General features: G+C 66.7%; 1 protein-coding gene across 1 annotated transcript; it reads right to left on the bottom strand.

Annotated features, from left to right (window-relative positions):
- Positions 1-330: 330 nt before the first annotated feature.
- NGFR (nerve growth factor receptor) lies at positions 331-11,220 on the bottom strand. Its single transcript, XM_032091667.1, has 6 exons — positions 11,101-11,220; positions 7,595-7,736; positions 4,052-4,411; positions 2,395-2,638; positions 1,916-2,076; positions 331-1,067 (listed from the first exon to the last, which is right to left on the bottom strand). Exons 1-6 carry the CDS (start codon positions 11,152-11,154, stop codon positions 766-768), a joined length of 1,263 nt encoding a protein of 420 aa, XP_031947558.1. The 5' UTR covers positions 11,155-11,220; the 3' UTR covers positions 331-765.
- Between the last annotated feature and the right edge of the window lie 4,625 nt (positions 11,221-15,845).

Consider the following 15,845-nt stretch of genomic DNA (forward strand, 5'->3'; position numbering starts at 1 on the left):
AGCGGAGCCCTTGGGTGATGTCCCCGCCGGGGCAGGCACTTGGTCAGCGCTTTCCACCTTCAGCGTCCCCCACGGGGCGTGTCCGTGGGACCCTCGCCGTCCCCTCGGTGTCCCCTGCAGGGACAGGAGCTGGTGGCACCCCAGAATCTGCTCCTCGAAGTCCGGGGTGGTCCCGGCGGCTCCAAATCCCTGTGGGGCCTCGGGGGGGCCGCACCCCCGAATTTCACAGTGTAGGAAGCCGGGTCCCCTCCCCCAGCCCCCCCCCCCCCCCCAAATCCCGGGGCAGCAGCTCCGGGGGTCTCCAGCCCCGCCTTTTCTCTGCTTTTTGGGGGAAAGCAGCTGGATTTGGGGAATAGCGGGGTTGGGGCAAGAGGAAGAGGAGCCCCAGGGAGAAGGGGCTGGGAGGGGGGAGAGGAGAGGGCTGAGAGCACGGGGGTCACTCCCGTGTCCATCTGTCCGTCTGTCCATCCATCCATCCATCCATCCACCCATCCACCCACCCATCCATCCATTCCCGCAGCCTCCCGGCGCTGCGAACGCTCCGGCAGCAGCCGGGATTTGGGATCAGGGTGGGGCTGAGCCCCCCCAGCACCGTCAGGGGCTGCCGGGCGGGGCCAGCGCGGGGAGGGGGCGGTACCGGAACCGGGAGCTCCGCGCGGGCAGCCGGGGGGGCCCGGGGGCTCTCCCCACTCTCCCCTCCGGCCCCGGGCAGGGGAGAGCCCAGAGGGGGCGGGAGGACCCCGCGGGGCCCCCCCGGGCCGCCCTTCAGACGGGGGAGGTGGCCGTGGACTCGCTGGCCAGGCTGTCGGCGATGTCCCCGCGCTGGACCCGGCGCAGGGCGGCGAGCAGCGCGTCCAGCGTGGCCGACTCGCGGCTGGCCCAGTGCGCCAGGAGAGCGCGGGCCGGGGACTCCTCGCGCGTGAAGGAGTCGATCAGGTCCTCCTTGTAGCCCAGCTCCCCGGCCAGCTGCCGCCACGTGTCCTCGGCCGAGCTGCCCAGCAGCTTCTCCACCTCCTCCTGCTTGCTGGCCGGCAGCGCGGCGTACAGGCTCCCGTCCGCCTTGGGCGCTGCGAGGGGGAAACGGCCTTAAATCCGTGCCGGGGTGTCCCTGTCCATCCTCCCCATCCATCCCAGGGTGTCCCCGTCCATCCCAGGGTGTCCCTGTCCATCCCAGGGTGTCCCTGTCCATCCTCCCTGTCCATCTCTGGGTGCCCCTGTCCATCCCAAGGTGTCCCTGTCCATCCTCCCCATCCATCCCAGGGTGTCCCTGTCCATCCCCAGGTGTCCCTGTCCATCCCAGGGTGTCCCTGTCCATCCTCCCTGTCCATCTCTGGGTGCCCCTGTCCATCCCCAGGTGTTCCCGTCCATCCCAGATTGTCCCTGTCCATCCCTGTCCATCTCCGGGTGTCCCTGTTCATCCTCCCTGTCCACCTCCAGGTGTCCCTGTCCATCCCAAGGTGTCCCTGTCCATCCTCCCCATCCATCCCAGGGTGTCCCTGTCCATCCCAGGGTGTCCCTGTCCATCCTCCCCATCCATCCCAGGGTGTCCCTGTCCATCCCCAGGTGTCCCTGTCCATCCTCCCCATCCATCCCAGGGTGTCCCTGTCCATCCCCAGGTGTCCCTGTCCATCCCTAGGTGTCCCTGTCCATCTGCCCCATCCATCCCAGATTGTCCCTGTCCATCCTCCCTGTCCATCCCAGGGTGCCCCTGTCTATCTCCGGGTGTCCCTGTCCATCCCCAGGTGTCCCTGTCCATCCCAGATTGTCCCGGCCCATCCCTGTCCATCTCCAGGTGTCCCTGTCCATCCTCCCTGTCCATCCTAGGGTGCCCCTGTCCATCCCGGACTGTCCCTGCCTGCCCCAGGGTGCCCCTGCCCACCCCCTGCCCACCCCGGGCTGTCCCAGCGGGTCCCACCTGGCCCCTGGGTGCCCTGCCCGGGGGGCTGCTGGTCGTGCAGGCTCTGGCTGTCCACGGAGATGCCGCTGTCGCTGTGCAGCTTCTCCCCCTCGGGGGACGGTGTCTGGTTCACCGGGCGGTTGTTGGCCCCTTGCTTGTTCTGCTTGCAGCTGTTCCACCTGTGGGGATGGGGGCACCGAGGTGACGTCCCCGAGGCTGGCAGGGTTTTGTCCCATTTTCTGGTTTCTGTCCCATTTTCTGGTTTCTGTCCTGGTTCCAGGACAGGCAGGGACAGGGACAGGGGTGCAGCGGGTCCCCCACCCTGCTGCCTCCTCCCTCTTCACCCCGCAGCTGCCTCACTCCTCACACCATTTTGGAAATCCCCCGGCCCGGTGCCCTCGGTGGTGGCAGCCGTGGCTGTGGGACACCTGGAGTGGGGGTCCCACCGTTCCCCACTCCCCAAAGCCCTGTCACGGTCCCTGTCACGGTCCCTGTACCTCTTGAAGGCGATGTAGGCCACCAGCCCCACCACCACGGCGGCCAGGATGGAGCAGTAGACGGGGATGAGGTTGTCGGCGGTGCCGTGGGTCACCACGGGCTGCGAGCTGCCCATGACGGTGGTGACGGTGTCGGCCACGGTGCTGGCCACCCCTTCGGTGCCCGGCGGCTCCCTGGTGGCCGGCTCGGGGCTCTCAGAGCCCGCCAGGGACGGGGTGTGCGTTGTCCAGCGAGGGTGGAGACCTGCCAGGATGGAGGGCAAGGAAAATGAGGATCGGGACAGGGATTCCTGCAGGGATCTCTTCCCAAGGCTGTGGGATTGCGGAGGTGACAGCTCTGCCGCGTCCCCTTGTCCCCAGGCTTGGCCTTGCTTGTCCCCAGGACAAGCCAAAGCTGCCCCCTGCCCCGGGGGTGGCTGGAGGTGGCCGTGGCTTTGTCAGCTCTTTCCCAGCACTGGCTTTGCTCAAGTCCTGCAGCTCTTCCCAGCACAGCTCCTGGTGCTGCCGGCCCCCAAATCCAGGGAAGCCGCCCCAGCTGCCTCCCCTCCACCCCAAACCCGCTCCAGGACTGGGCTCAGGCAGCCCAGGTGTCCCCACACCCCGCACGGAGCCTCTCCTGGAGCGCCAGGGCCTGGATTTGCCCCTTTCCCAGCCCCTGCCGGCTTCATCCGGGAGTGACCCCGTTCCTGCCGCGCCCGGGCGTGTCCCACGGAGCGGATCCGTCTGCTCTTGCTCCAGGGAAACGCGTGGCTGCCCCATCGCATCCTATCCCATCCCATCGCATCCCATCCCTTCCCTTCCCATCGCATCCCATCGCATCCCATCGCATCCCATCGCATCCCATCCCATCCCATCCCATCCCATCCCGAATTCCCTGTGCCCTCTCCAGGCCTCTGCCCGGTGCCACTGCCGGGGCCGGGCCGCATCCCCCAGCCCATCCCGGAGTGAGGATGCGCCCGGAATCGCGGCGGGAGCCGGGACCTCGCCCTGCCACCCCCCTGCCAGCCCCCGGTGTCACGGTGCCGAGCTGGAATTGTGCCAGGCTGGAATTCCGCCTCGCCAGCCCCCGCGGGGGGGGGGGGGGGGTGTGACATCCTGCCCTGCCGTGTCCCCGCCCCGCTGCCCTTTGGGAGCCGCTCCCGGCGGACAAAGCCGGCCCTGTGTCCTTGACTTGTGGCTCCATTTACTCGACCCTTCCGAGGAGCTGCCCCGGGGCCGCGGCTCGGCGGCGGCCGGGACAAAGCCCTTTTCTCCCCTCGGGCTCGGGGCAGGGAATGACGCCGCTGTCCCTGCCAGGGAATGGCCGCTGTCCCTGCCAAGGAGCTGCCGGCACCCCCGGCTGGAGCAGCACTCCCGGCTGGAGCAGCACTCCCGGCTGGAGCAGCACACCCGTGGCTTTTAGCTCTGCCCTTATTTCTCCCCTTTTTCCTCCTTTCCCGCGGGGCTGGAGCTGGGTTTGGGATGCTGATGGGGGCTGTGAGGAAACCTCAGCTCCTTTCTCTCGCCCAGCACTGCCAGATCCCAGCGCCGCTCCCTAAATCCAGGCTGAGCCACGCTTGGGCAGCTTCACCGGGAGCTTCCCTGCGGTGGCAGCGGAGCTGTGACAATGACATAGCGACACCGGGGCAGCTCAGCGCCCTCTCCTCGCGGCTCTTACCCCGGCACTCCGCGTCCGCCACGGCCGTGCACTCCCGCACCAGCACCTCGTTCTCCTCGCACGTGGTGCAGGGCAGGCAGGGGTCCACGAAGTTGGCCTCGCTGGAGAAGGTGCCCTCGGGACACTCCTCGCACACCGTGTCCTGCGAGTCCTTGCAGGGGAACATGAGGCCGAAGCCCACCTCGCACACGCGGCACTCGCGGCAGCTCCCGCTGGATTCGTCCTGGAAGTATCCGTAGGCGCAGCGGCAAACGGCGTCGTCCGACTCGACGCAGGGCGCGGACATGCTCTGCAGCCCCACGCACTGCGTGCACGGCTTGCACGGCTCCGTGGCGCTCACCGTGTCCGAGTAGGTGACACCTGTGGGGATGCGGGGTCACGGAGGCCTCGGTGTGGTGTCTCCGCGGTCACTCGGCTCTGCTGGCGCAGGCCGGGACGTGGTTGGGATCAAATCCGTGTTTCTGCTCCCAGCATTTCCCTCTTCGGCCCCCCAGCACCTCCCGGCCTCCCTCAGGCTCTTCTTCCCATTCGCACCTTCCCCATTCCCACAGAAATTCCGAGCTCTGAGCATCCCCCAAGGCTCCTCATCCCATTAACGCTTTCCCCATTCCCGCCGAAATTCCCAGTTCCCCGCGGCTCCAGCCGGGACGTGCTGCCCTCAGTGCCCATCCCAGCGCTCTCTGCTCACGTCCCCGCGCTAATTCCTGGTTTTATTCCCATTTTTGACCTCCCGACGGTCCCTGTGGGCATCCCGCGGCCATCCCTGCTCCTCGCATCCCATCACTTTCTCCTCCACATCCTGCCCGGGGGTCCCCGGGGCCCCGCGCCCCCTCCCCGCCCGCGTGTCCCCGGCTCGGGGTGTGATGCGGACAGGAGGCGGCAGCGTTTAATTGCTGACTCTGCCTGACCCCGGGGCTCCTGGCGCTCTGGTTTCATCCTGCAGGACACGCTGCCAGGGAAATCAATCCCCGGCCCTCGCTCTGCCCGCTCCCGGAGGAGTTTGGGGATATTTTTAGCCCCGGAAGAGGGGTCAGAGCCCGTCCTGGAGGGCGCAGCTGCTGTCCCCGCACCGGCCGCTGCCAGCGATCCCACCGGAGCCTCGTCCCTCATCCCAGGGAAATTCCAGCCCGAGTGATGGAGAAGGGGCTGGGGATCCCGCCTCAATCCCCGCTCCTCGGAGAACGAGGCGGCCTCGAGCTGACCCCGATCAATGCCGGGGATGGTGTGGGAAGGACAATTCCCGCTCCCAGCAGCTCCCAGCTTCCCTGGGGACGCTGAGCCGGGGACAGGCTCGGGGCAGAGCTCCTTGGGATGTGAATTTTGGGCTGCTCCAGAGGGGAGTGAAGCATCCCAAACCCCTGGCATGGGTGGGATGGGAGGGATGGAAGTGCCATCCCAGCCTCGGCAGCTGATTTTTCCCATCCCCAGCATCTCCCCTCCCCCTGCACCTCTCCTGAGGCCTTCCCTGGATCTGCAGGACACCGGAGGACTGGGAAACCATAAAATCATGGAATGATTTGTGTCGTGAGTGACCTTAAATCCCAGCCAGTGCCCTGGGCAGGGACACCTCCCACTATCCCAGGCTGCTCCAAACCCCATCCTTGGACACTCCCGGGGGTGGGACAGCCACGGCTTCTCTGGGCACCCTGTCCCTGGTGCTGCCGGCCCTGGGCTACCCGGGGTGGCCGAGCAGCCGCTGCCCTGTGCCCGGCCGGGCGAGCAGCGCCGGAGCAGCCCCGGGGCGGCACACGCGGCTCCCATTAACCTGGGCTCATCCCTCGCATTATCCTGAATTATTGATGGGCCCCATTAGAGCGGGGAAGTGGCCAGGAAAGGCTTTCGGCTGAGTGGGCACATTTGTAGTGGCAGCCGAAGGTATCTGAGCTGAGCGATTACAGCCGAGATTCAAACAGGGCCCCCCTCCCTCATCCCTCCCTCCCCCGGCAGCGCGGGAGGCTGCGAGGGATAAATAAATCATGAGGCAGCAATCGGGGATTGGGGGGGCCGGAATGGGGCAAAAATGGGAAATTAGAACAACCCCCCCCATTTGGGATGGTCTCTTGCGGCCCCCCCGGGCTTTGGCAGGGGCCAGGCTTTGGTTGCAGCAGGTTTTTTCCAAAACAATTCCGCCGGCGGATCGGGAACGTGTCCAAGGGAGTGCTCGGAGGAGGCAGCCCGGGGTGCAGGTGGGGATCCCAGCCCTGGGCCGTGCCCGCATTCCTGGGGCTCAGTCTGGAGGCTCTGCCAGCAGCGGGGCTGCCTCCACCTGCCCAGCCCGCGGCAGCGGGATCCAGCGGGATCCAGCGGGATCCAGCGGGATCCAGGGGGATCCAGGGGGATCCAGAGCCACCGGGATCCTCTGCCCATCCCAGCAAGGGACGGCTGCGGTGTTTGCAGGTTTCCTTCCCTCCCCACTCCAAAATCCCTCTCAGGGAAGAGCTGAGGGTTTTCCTTTGGTGGGATCCATCCCCCAGTGGGATCCAGCCCCTGGCTGGGATCCGTTTCCCGGCCGGGCGCAGGGAGGCAGCGCCGTCCATCGATCCCGCAGGACGCCGAGGTATTTTTAGCGCTGCCCTGGCTCTGCTCTGTCCCTGCTCCGCTCCTCCGGCCTCCTCTGCCTCCTCTTCTCCCCGCCAGCCCCGCTCCGGCCCTTCCCCCTCTCCCATCGCCTCCCCATCGCCACCCGGGCTGGGCTGGCACCACTTTTCCCGACAGATCCCGCTCCGGAGGGTTCCCGGCGGTGCCTGGGGAGGGCAGAGCGCTGCTGCCGCCCCGGCATTGTCTGAGCGGCGATCCCTGCCCGGTTCCTCTGCCCGCGCTCCCGCCGCACTCGGCTCGCGGCTCCCACCGACATTTATGGAGCGCTGGACTCGGGAATCGTGCCTGGAGCCGGCCTGGAGAGCGCCGTCCCCTCCCTCCCGAGGTCTGCCCCTCCCGTCTCAGTTTTGCTGCTGTTTTGTGGCCTTTTCGAGGTTTAAAAGTAAAATAATTAAGGTGGTTCACGGGGAGGCATCCCTGGGGATGGATCCGGGGTCAGTCGGGGTGGGAAGGGGGATTTTACGGAGGTGGATGCTGGGCCAGCAGGTGGAGAGACAGCGGGAACGGGGCTGGAACCGTGTCCGGGATCAGAGATCCCAGCCCAGCGAGAGGAGGGATTGACGGGGGGAATCTTTGGAGGAACGCGGGTGCCGGTGCACGGCTCGGGGAATCCGGGAATATCCCGACCCGCAAGGATCATCCACTCCTGCTCTGCACAGGGCCCATCCCAAATCCCACCCTGTGCCTGAGAGCGCTGTCCAGCCCCAGCTCTGGGGCTGTGCCGCTCCCCGCGCCCCAAGCCCCATTTTGGGGGAAGAATATCCCACTTTCATTAACCCTTTCCCCAGAATCCAGCCCCAACCCCGCCTGACTCAGCACAGGCGTTGAGCTGGGAATGCTGTGACGCTTCCAGGAGGGAACAAGGAGATGCTTGGGGAGACTCCAGCCCCTGTCCCTGGTCCCGCTGACCCCGTGGCAGCCCCGGGGGGCTCGGGGGGTACTCACTGTCCAGGCAGGGCTCGCAGACGGTCTGGTTGACCCCGCAGGGCTGCACCACGCCCTCGCCCAGGTTGCAGGCCCGGCAGCACTCCCCGCTGGCCGTGAACAGCTTGGAGAAACAGTTGTCCTTGGAGCCCCAGGCGGGTCCCTGGCGGAGAGAGCAGAGCCAGGAGGTCACTCCTGTCGCCGGAGGATGATGTGACACCCAGGGAAGGGCCTGCTCTGGGGACATCCTACTCACGCAAAATACAGATTTTGGGGGGAAAAAAGCACTGTTCCAGGCAAAATTCACTCATCAGGAAAGATCCTGCTGAGTTCTGCAGCTGGAGGGAGCCAGGAGAGCCCCCGGGGGGGGTTTGGGGTGGGGTGGCCTCTGTTTGTCCTTGTGCCTCGCCTGAGCCACCTCCTGTGAGGGCACTGCGCCATCCCGGAGGGCTCAGCCCTTCCCAGCCTGGGGAATGGCACAGGAGACGTTCCTGCCTCGGGGGAGGGTTTGGAGAGCCGGGGTGGCAGCTCTGCCCCCCAAAACCGCCTGGGGACCAGAACCAGATGGAAACGAAGAGCTGAGGGAGCCCCGGGAGCTTTGGACACCCTGTCTGGTGGCACCGGGTGTCCCTGCTCGAACAACCTGTCCCCACACCTGGCAGCCACAAACACCCCACGGGTGAAAATCGGCTGAAATCACATCGCAGCTGCTCCCCAAAACCCCTCCTGGCCACCACCCCGGGGTGTGGAAGCCTCTCCTGGAGCTTCCAGTCCTTCCAGGCCTCCTCCTGCTCCCTCTTCTCGCAGCCCCGGGGCCGGACCATCCCTTTGCCACCCACCCACGGCTGATTTTTTTGGGGGGGGGGAGTGGCTCGGAGGGAGCATCTGGCGGCCTCGTCAGCGCCTTGGCCGCGTCCCCGCGCTCGGAGCGGCGCTCGGAGCTCCCTGCGCGCCGCATCCGGCGGGGCCGAGACAATGGAGCGCCAATTCCAGGCAGCTGAATGACAAAGTGCTCCGATTACCCTGCGCTGGGAGGCGGCCGCTCCCCCTCCCCGGCGCGGCTCCGCCAGCCCGGCCTGGCAGCCCCTTCTTCCAGCCCTTTTCCAGCTCCTTTTTCCATTTTCCAGCCCTTTTCCAGCCCCTTCCAGCCCGCTCCGGGCGGACAGGAGGGACTGGAATATCGGGAAGCCTCCCAGCACCCCCAAATGTCACCTGGGAAGGGGTTTGGGCTGAGGCGGTGGCCTCTCGTGGGGGGCACGTTTGGGGTTTTGGAGCCAGCCTGGCCGAGCTCATCCCGCTGCCCCATTGGGGCAGGGTTTGGCCGCTCGCAGCTCCCCAGGGATGCGCTTCCAGCGGCCGGGAGCGGGGCTGGCTAGGAATAGTGACTGGGCTGGCCACGGCAGCACCCAGAGCTCCCCGTGATCCCAGAGCACCCCACGATCCCAGAGTTCCCCGTGATCCCAGAGCTCCCCGTGATCCCAGAGCACCCCACGATCCCAGAGCTCCCCGTGATCCCAGAGCTCCCGGCTCCCGCACGCCGTGGGCAGCTGCGAGCAGCTCCGCGTGGGACTGGCCTGGCCGCGCCACCCGGATCCCCTCTCCGGCCACCTGTCCCCTCTCCCGGGGCCGGTGCCACCCCCCCCCGCCGGGTCCCACCGCCCACGCTCCTCAAACGCTGCGGAAAATGCAATTCCCAGCTCCAGGTGCCTCGACCCCTCCCTCTCGTTCCGGGGGTTTCCTTCGGGTTCTGGGCGCGCTGAGCCCCCCTCGGGACGAACAGGCCGGGAAGGGGCACCTGGTCCGCGTTAGGCCGCGGAAATGTGCGCGTTATTAGCGCGGCTCCCGGCGACAAAGCCGCGGGTATTAACGCCATAAAGCATTCTGACAGCTGGCCCGGCCCGGGGCGCGGGCGGAGGGCGCAGGCGACACCTCTGGAAGCTCTTAATTGCTTTTGGAGCCGTGTCGGGGGGGTTGGAGCCCGAGCAGGCGCTGCCGGGTGAGGACAGAACCGCTCCGGGCGGGATTTGGGAGCCCTGGTGCTGGAAAAAGCCCGGCAGGGGCGCGGGGAGGGGAGGGGATGCTCCGGCTGGAGACGAGCCCGGCAGCGAGATCCGAGCTGCCCCCGGGCCTGGCGGACGCGCTCTGCCTCTCTTGGCCGAGCCCCGCGGCTGGGAGAGGCCAAATCCCGGCTCCCAGCCATTCCCGAAGTTTGGGCAGCTCGGGGAGCCGCGTCCGAGCGCTGCGGGTCCGCCCAGCCCCGGGCAGCGGGAGGGCTCCGGGCCGAGCAGCGCAGGTACCGAGCAGCGAGCGCGGGGGGCTTGGGGGGTCCCGGGGTTTGGGGAGTCCCGGGGTGCGGACACAGCTGGGGGGGCACATCTGGGGTCTCCCTTCCCCGGGGACCCCCGGGGACACTCCCAGCCCCGCAGGTGCAATCCTGGGGGGCAGAACCAGCTCCCCGAGGTGGCCCCGACCCGGGGAAGTGGCGATTTGGGGACATCACAGCCCGGGGCGGGGGGGGAGTGGGCGATGCCCTGGGGGGAAATCGTTGGGATCCATCTGACCGGGACAGCTCCGGTCCCTCCTGCCACCCGCCCGCTGTCACAGCATCCCTGGGGAGCTTTGTCCGTCCTGGTCCCGTGGGGATGCGGGGGAAAGGAGCCCCCTGGAACGGCGGTGCCAACCCCGCTCTGCTCCTCAGCCCCTGCACGGGGCCGCTGAACTCCACCTTTATTTAATATCCTGCCCGAGGGGTGTCCGGCTGCCTGACGACCCCCCTGGGACCCCCGCCAAATCCTGCCCCAGCTGCGGGGTTGGACCCCCCCGGCCGCCCCACTCCGGGCACCCACCCCCCTCTGCCGGCCCCCCCCTCCCCGTGCCCTGAAGTTTTTTTGTCTGGGCCACACGCCGAGGGCTCTGCCGGCAGGAAAAGGGTCTCAGCCTTGGCTCGGGGAGAGTTTGGAGCAGGGAGAGTCTGGGAGAGCTTTGGAGGGTGTGTGGGAGGCAGGTGATGAAGGCACTGGGGGTGCGGGGGGGGGCTTCTTCCCCCCTCCCCTCGGACTGAGGCTCTGCCACCCTTTGCACTGGCAGAGCTCGGGGCAGCGGGACCGGAGGGGCTGTGGGACCCCCGCCCCACCTCCCTCTGCACCCCAAAGAGCTCTGCCCGGCTCCGCCGGGGCCCCCCCGGTGCCTCCGGGACCCCCCAGCCCGGCACGACGGGGACCCCGCTCCTGCCTGTGCTGTCCCCTGAGCCCTCCTCCCATCCCGGGACCCCCGGGACCCTCCTTGCCAGCAGCCCGGGACCCCCGGGACCCTCCAAACACCCCCGTGTGATGCCTCCGGGACCCTCCATCCCACCCCCGCCCGGTGCCTCGGGGACTCTCCATCCCCCGGTGCCTCCGGGGACGCTCCGCGCCGTCCCCAGGACGCGACTCCCGGTGTCCCCGGGACGCTGCATCCCCCTGCCCGCCGGGGCTCTCGGGGCTCCCCCCGGGGCGCTGCTCCCCCCGGACGCTGCTCCCCGCACTCACCGCCGGCAGCAGGAGCAGCAGCAGCAGCGGCGGCGGCGGCAGGAGCCCGGCCATGGCGCGGGGGGAGCGGGGCCGGTGACAGCCCCGGGAGCCGGAGCGCGGCCGGGCTGCCGTCGCTCTGCCGCCCTCCGCCGCGGCGGCGGCCAGAAAAGGCTGCAAGTCCCTCCTCCTCCTCCTCCTCCTCCTCCCCGCCCCCGGAGCATCACGAGCGGCCGAGCCCGCACCCTCCTCCGCCGCCGCCACACAAAGACCGGGCCCCCCGGGCCCCCCCGGCCCCGCCGCCCGCCCACGAAGCGCTTTTGGGGTGCGCTCGCTCCGTGTCCGGCCGGGGCTCCTCGACCCCTCGGTTCTTCTCGCCCTCCATCCATCGTTTTTCCTCCCGTGCTCTCTGTCCGTCCTTTCAGCCCCCTCCCCATCCCCTCTCGCCTCCGTCCGTCTGTCCCCGTCCGTCTGTCCCCGCCTTGGGGTCACCGACACCACCGCAGCCCCGCGGGATGGGATGGGGTGACCGGACTTGCTCCGGCTGCAGGGGACAAGGGGCAGCACCCACAGACTGGGGACACCCCCAGAGCTGTCCCCGCGGTCCGGGTGACACCGAGAGGCCCTCAGAGGGGAACGCGCGGCGGGGACTGAATTAAATCCTTGTCATTCAGCTCTCCGCAGCAAAAAATCCCGTGTCCCGTGGTCCCTGAAAAGGTCCCCGCGTGCCGCCCTCCTTTGTCCTGATGCTCGCAGGGTGACTCTGCCCGGCCTCCTGCCCTCCCGGATCCCACAGGAATGGCAGCTGGAAATGCCAGGGCTCGTCCCTCATCCCGCAGCGCTGCGTCAGCCCCGGGCACGGCTCTGTGGGGTCACCGGAACAATGGGCGGGGGGTCACTGGTGGCACTGGGAATGGCCCGGGCACGCTGCCACTGCCCCGGGGTGGCTCCTGTGGCCACGGTGGCCTCGGCACAGCGGATTTGGCCTCGTGCGCGTCCAGCTCCAGGTGTTTCCTCCCCGCTCCGGCCCCTGCAGGTGCTTTTGGGGTTCCCAAACCCAGCAGTTCCCACCCCTTCAGCCACGGGAGCCCCTGAGCTCCCCAAATCCCCGCGGGTCCCGGCGGGAAAGCGCCGTTCCGCTGGATTTCCTCTGGAAAAGCCAATTCTGGGCTCTGCGAGGTGCTCGGGGCCGGCTGCTGCCGCCCGGCTCATCCCGGGAAGGGCTTCACGGAATTCCCCCGCTCGCAGCTTTTCCACGGGATTAAACCCGAGCCGGAGCTGCCGTTTGTTCTCCGTCACGGGCGGAACATCTGGGAGCCACATGGAGAAGCCTTTCCCAGCCAAAAGAGCCACGCCGGGGCCAGGTGGGGACGGGGCGGGCTGTGCCCGGGGCTCGGGATGCCCGCCCGGGGCTCGGGATGCCCGCCCGGGGCTCGGGATGCCCGCCCGGGGCTCGGGATGCCCGCCCGCGGCAGGACGGGCAGCGAGGGCAGGGACAATCCCGGCGCTTTAAGGGGTTTTTACGGGATCACCGACGACACCGCAGCCCCAGAGGGACGGGATGGGGTGACCGGATTTCCTCCGGCTGCAGGGGACAAGGGACAACGGCCCTGAGGACATTCCCGGGAGTGGGAATGGGGGCAGGCGCGTGGCGGGGCTGGCACAGCGGGGGAGCCGCCGCGGGATCCCGCAATTAATTTGCCGCAGCAAGTGGCAAATCCAGATGTTTTCCTTGGGCCCTTGGATAAATCCCTCCTCCCCCTCCTCCCTCTCCTTCCCCTCCTCCTTCTCCTTCCCCTCCTCCTTCTCCTTCTCCTTCTCCTTCTCCTTCTCCTTCTCCTTCTCCTTCTCCTTCTCCTTCTCCTTCTCCTTCTCCTTCTCCTTCTCCTCCTCCTCCTTCTCCTCCTCCTCCTCCTCCTTCTCCTCCTCCTCCCCCTCGCTGGGCACACCGAGCTCCTGCCCCGCGGTCCCCGAGCCCCATCCGTGCCACCACCGCGGCCCGGTGCCAGTCTGGGAATCATCCCGGGATAAACCCAGGCCTGGAAAAGCCCATCCCGCCCAGCTGGGCTCCATCTGCGCCGGGCGAGGGGAAGTGAAAATTCCCGCTCCCATCCCGCGGCTCCTCTGGGGAAGGGACTCACGGAATTCTTCACCAAGTCACACGCGCGGCACTTTTCCTGTCCCCAAAAGAGGTTGCGGCCCTTTCCCGGCTCCTTGAGGTGACAAAAAGCCTCTGAAAGGTCTGGTGTCACCTCCTCGAATTAAACCCGAAGGCTCTGGGGGTGTTTTTGGGGGGGAATGGTGGGAAATGGAACTCTCTGAGTGTTGCAACCCCTGAGGCCACCCCAACATTCGCCCACCTGCCACTGGCTCTGCAGTGGGGCTGACCAGGGCCCCAAAAAGCCTCGTGGCCATCGGGGGGACCCTAAAATCCGCTCTCAGGGGTGGGGCGGTGCCAGGGCTGGGTTTGTGGTGCGAGAGCAGCTCAGGGAGGGCTTGGCCACGTTTTCAATGACAAAAAGAAGCTTCCATGATTTTTTTTTCCACGAATTTCCCGAGCTCCCCTCAGGCTGCAGGGATCACGCAGGAAGGGTTTTCCCTGCTGGAGGGAGAGCGCCAGAAAGGGCAGGATTAATTAGCAAAAGGGCAATTAGAGCTGGGTGAAACATCGCACGCAGTCCCTGCCGTCCTCCGAGCGATTTCACCCCCTCGTTATCTCCCTTCAGGCTCTTCCAGATTCTCCACCTCCCAGAGGGGTCCAGGGGATGTTTCCCCCTCTCCCAGGAAGCCCCCCAGAGCCCCCAGGAAGAGCCCGACTTAAACACTCGGGGCCAGCCCCCGCCCGCGAAGTTTTTGTGGCTTTTACTCCAAAGCCGAGGTGAAATTCCCTTCCCGACGGAGCCAGTCCCGCGGCGATGGCGAGGCAGAAATGAGGCTGAATTAATGACGCTCCTCGGGAAGCGAGCGCCGGGAGCTGAGAGCAGGAACCGCGAGGAAAAACCCGCGGGGAGGGAAAGGGGCCAGGGCCGGAGCGGGTCTGGGGCAGGGAACGGGGCAGGGAATGCTCCGGGGGAAGGGGAGGGGGGGCCTGGGCGTGAGGGAAAATCCCTTCTGGGGGGGAAAGGGAGGAAAATTCGGGTGGAATCAGGCTCTGACCCGGTGTTGCCTTGCTGGGAGCCATCGGAGCGTTCCCGTCTCCAGGGGTGGAGGGGAACTTGCGGCAAAAAGGCGCCTTTTAAAAATGCCATGTTTTCCAAAGGAAAAAAGGGGGAAAGATTATTTGAACTCCCCAGAGCAGTTCAGGTGAGAGATTCGCACCTTGGGCCACTCGGCCAGAGCCCAGCCCATGTCTAGGGAGCAGGAAGGGAAGCGGTCCCACCTGGATGCTCCGGTTTTCCTGGAAATCGATGGGATTCAGGCCCTTAAAAGCCTTCAGGGATGGAGGCCAAGCTCGGCTCTCGTGCTGAGGTGCCCGGGCCCGTTCCCTGCTCCCATCTGGAGCTCTGCCAGCTCCAAACCCATTTGTTCCCTGTGACGGAGGGCCAGGAATTACGGCTCCATTTGGAACCACAATTCCAGGGCTGCGGGACACCCTTCCTGCCTGGAGCGTTGGGAACACGGAGCGGTTCCCTCGGAGCGCTTTTTCCATTCAGGGGAAAGCTCTTCCCTGGATTTGGGCAGCAGGGGAGGAACTGTCCGGGACACCTCCCACTTTTCCCTTAATCCGGCCTTGCTCATCCCATCTGTGCCTTGGATGCAGCCTGGGGAAAATGGGGAGTGAGCTGGAAAATCGGCTCTGAGGGGAGTTTTTCCCGTTGGGGTGGGGCTGTTATTCCATGGAAATGGGGCCCAGTTATTCCTGTGGGGGTGGGGCGGTGGGGGTGCAGCTGCAGGTGGAGCAGGGAAGGTGAATTCCCGTTGGGATGGACTGCAAGGCTCGGGGACACGGGGGACGGGGGGACACCGGGGTTGGGCTCCCCTGGGCTGTCCGGGGGCTCCCGAGCGCAGATTCTGGCTGGGGTGACACCCCCGGTGTTGGATGTGACCCCAAGACTCCAAACAATCCCAAAAGCTCCGGGGCAGGAGGGATCCGGCATTCCCCAAAGTCCCCCAAACCCTATTCCCATCACTCCCGGAGTGTCCCGAGCTGCTTTGGATTACGCTCCCAGATTTCCAGGCCTGCAATTCCTGCCGCTGCCTCCCTCCATCCCTTCCCTTTCCCCTTTCTTTCCGTGTCTTCCCAGTGTGATCCATGGCCCTGCCGCAGCAGGGGGGATTCGGGGCACCGGTCCTCGGCTCCTTATAAGGCCGGCCCGCGGGAATCTCCGGGAGAGCCGAGCCGGGCTGGGAAAACAAAACCCCAGAGAGAAACCAGGGCTCGTCCAACTCCAAACAATCCCCGGGAGAAAATCCCAGCGAGCGGCGCAGGGAATGAAGGACGGGCAGGAATAAAGGACAGGGACACGCCCGGCAGCGGCAGCAGCAGCAGCAGCGTTATCGATAATTTCCTGCTCCAATGCGAGCATCGATCCATCCCGGGCTCCTTCTCCCCAGCCCAGCTTTTGGGAACCGATTGATCCCGGGTTTGTCGCTGATGGATCGAGGATTCTGCTGTCAGGAGGAAATGGATGTCAGAGCCGCCGCGGTGTCAGTGCGGATGAGCTGGGCCAGAGGAGATTTTTTATTTTCCTTGGCTCCGGGCTGCGCTTTTCGCTGCGTTTGTTTTTCGTTTGGGGGTGGGGATTTTATTTGAATTGACTCAGCGC

The sequence above is a fragment of the Corvus moneduloides genome, chromosome 26 (assembly GCF_009650955.1).
Source record: "Corvus moneduloides isolate bCorMon1 chromosome 26, bCorMon1.pri, whole genome shotgun sequence".
NCBI classification, from domain to species: Eukaryota; Metazoa; Chordata; class Aves; order Passeriformes; family Corvidae; genus Corvus; species Corvus moneduloides.

What these genes read in the sequence shown, in the direction of transcription:
- NGFR (XM_032091667.1), bottom strand. Translation starts at nt 11,154, where the DNA reads ATGGCCGGGCTCCTGCCGCCGCCGCCGCTGCTGCTGCTGCTCCTGCTG. An exon ending in TGCTGCTCCTGCTGCCGGCG is followed by an intron (nt 7,737 to 11,100) that starts GTGAGTGCGGGG and finishes TCTCTCCGCCAG; the next exon opens with GGACCCGCCTGGGGCTCCAA. An exon ending in GGCGGACGCGGAGTGCCGGG is followed by an intron (nt 2,639 to 4,051) that starts GTAAGAGCCGCG and finishes CCATCCTGGCAG; the next exon opens with GTCTCCACCCTCGCTGGACA.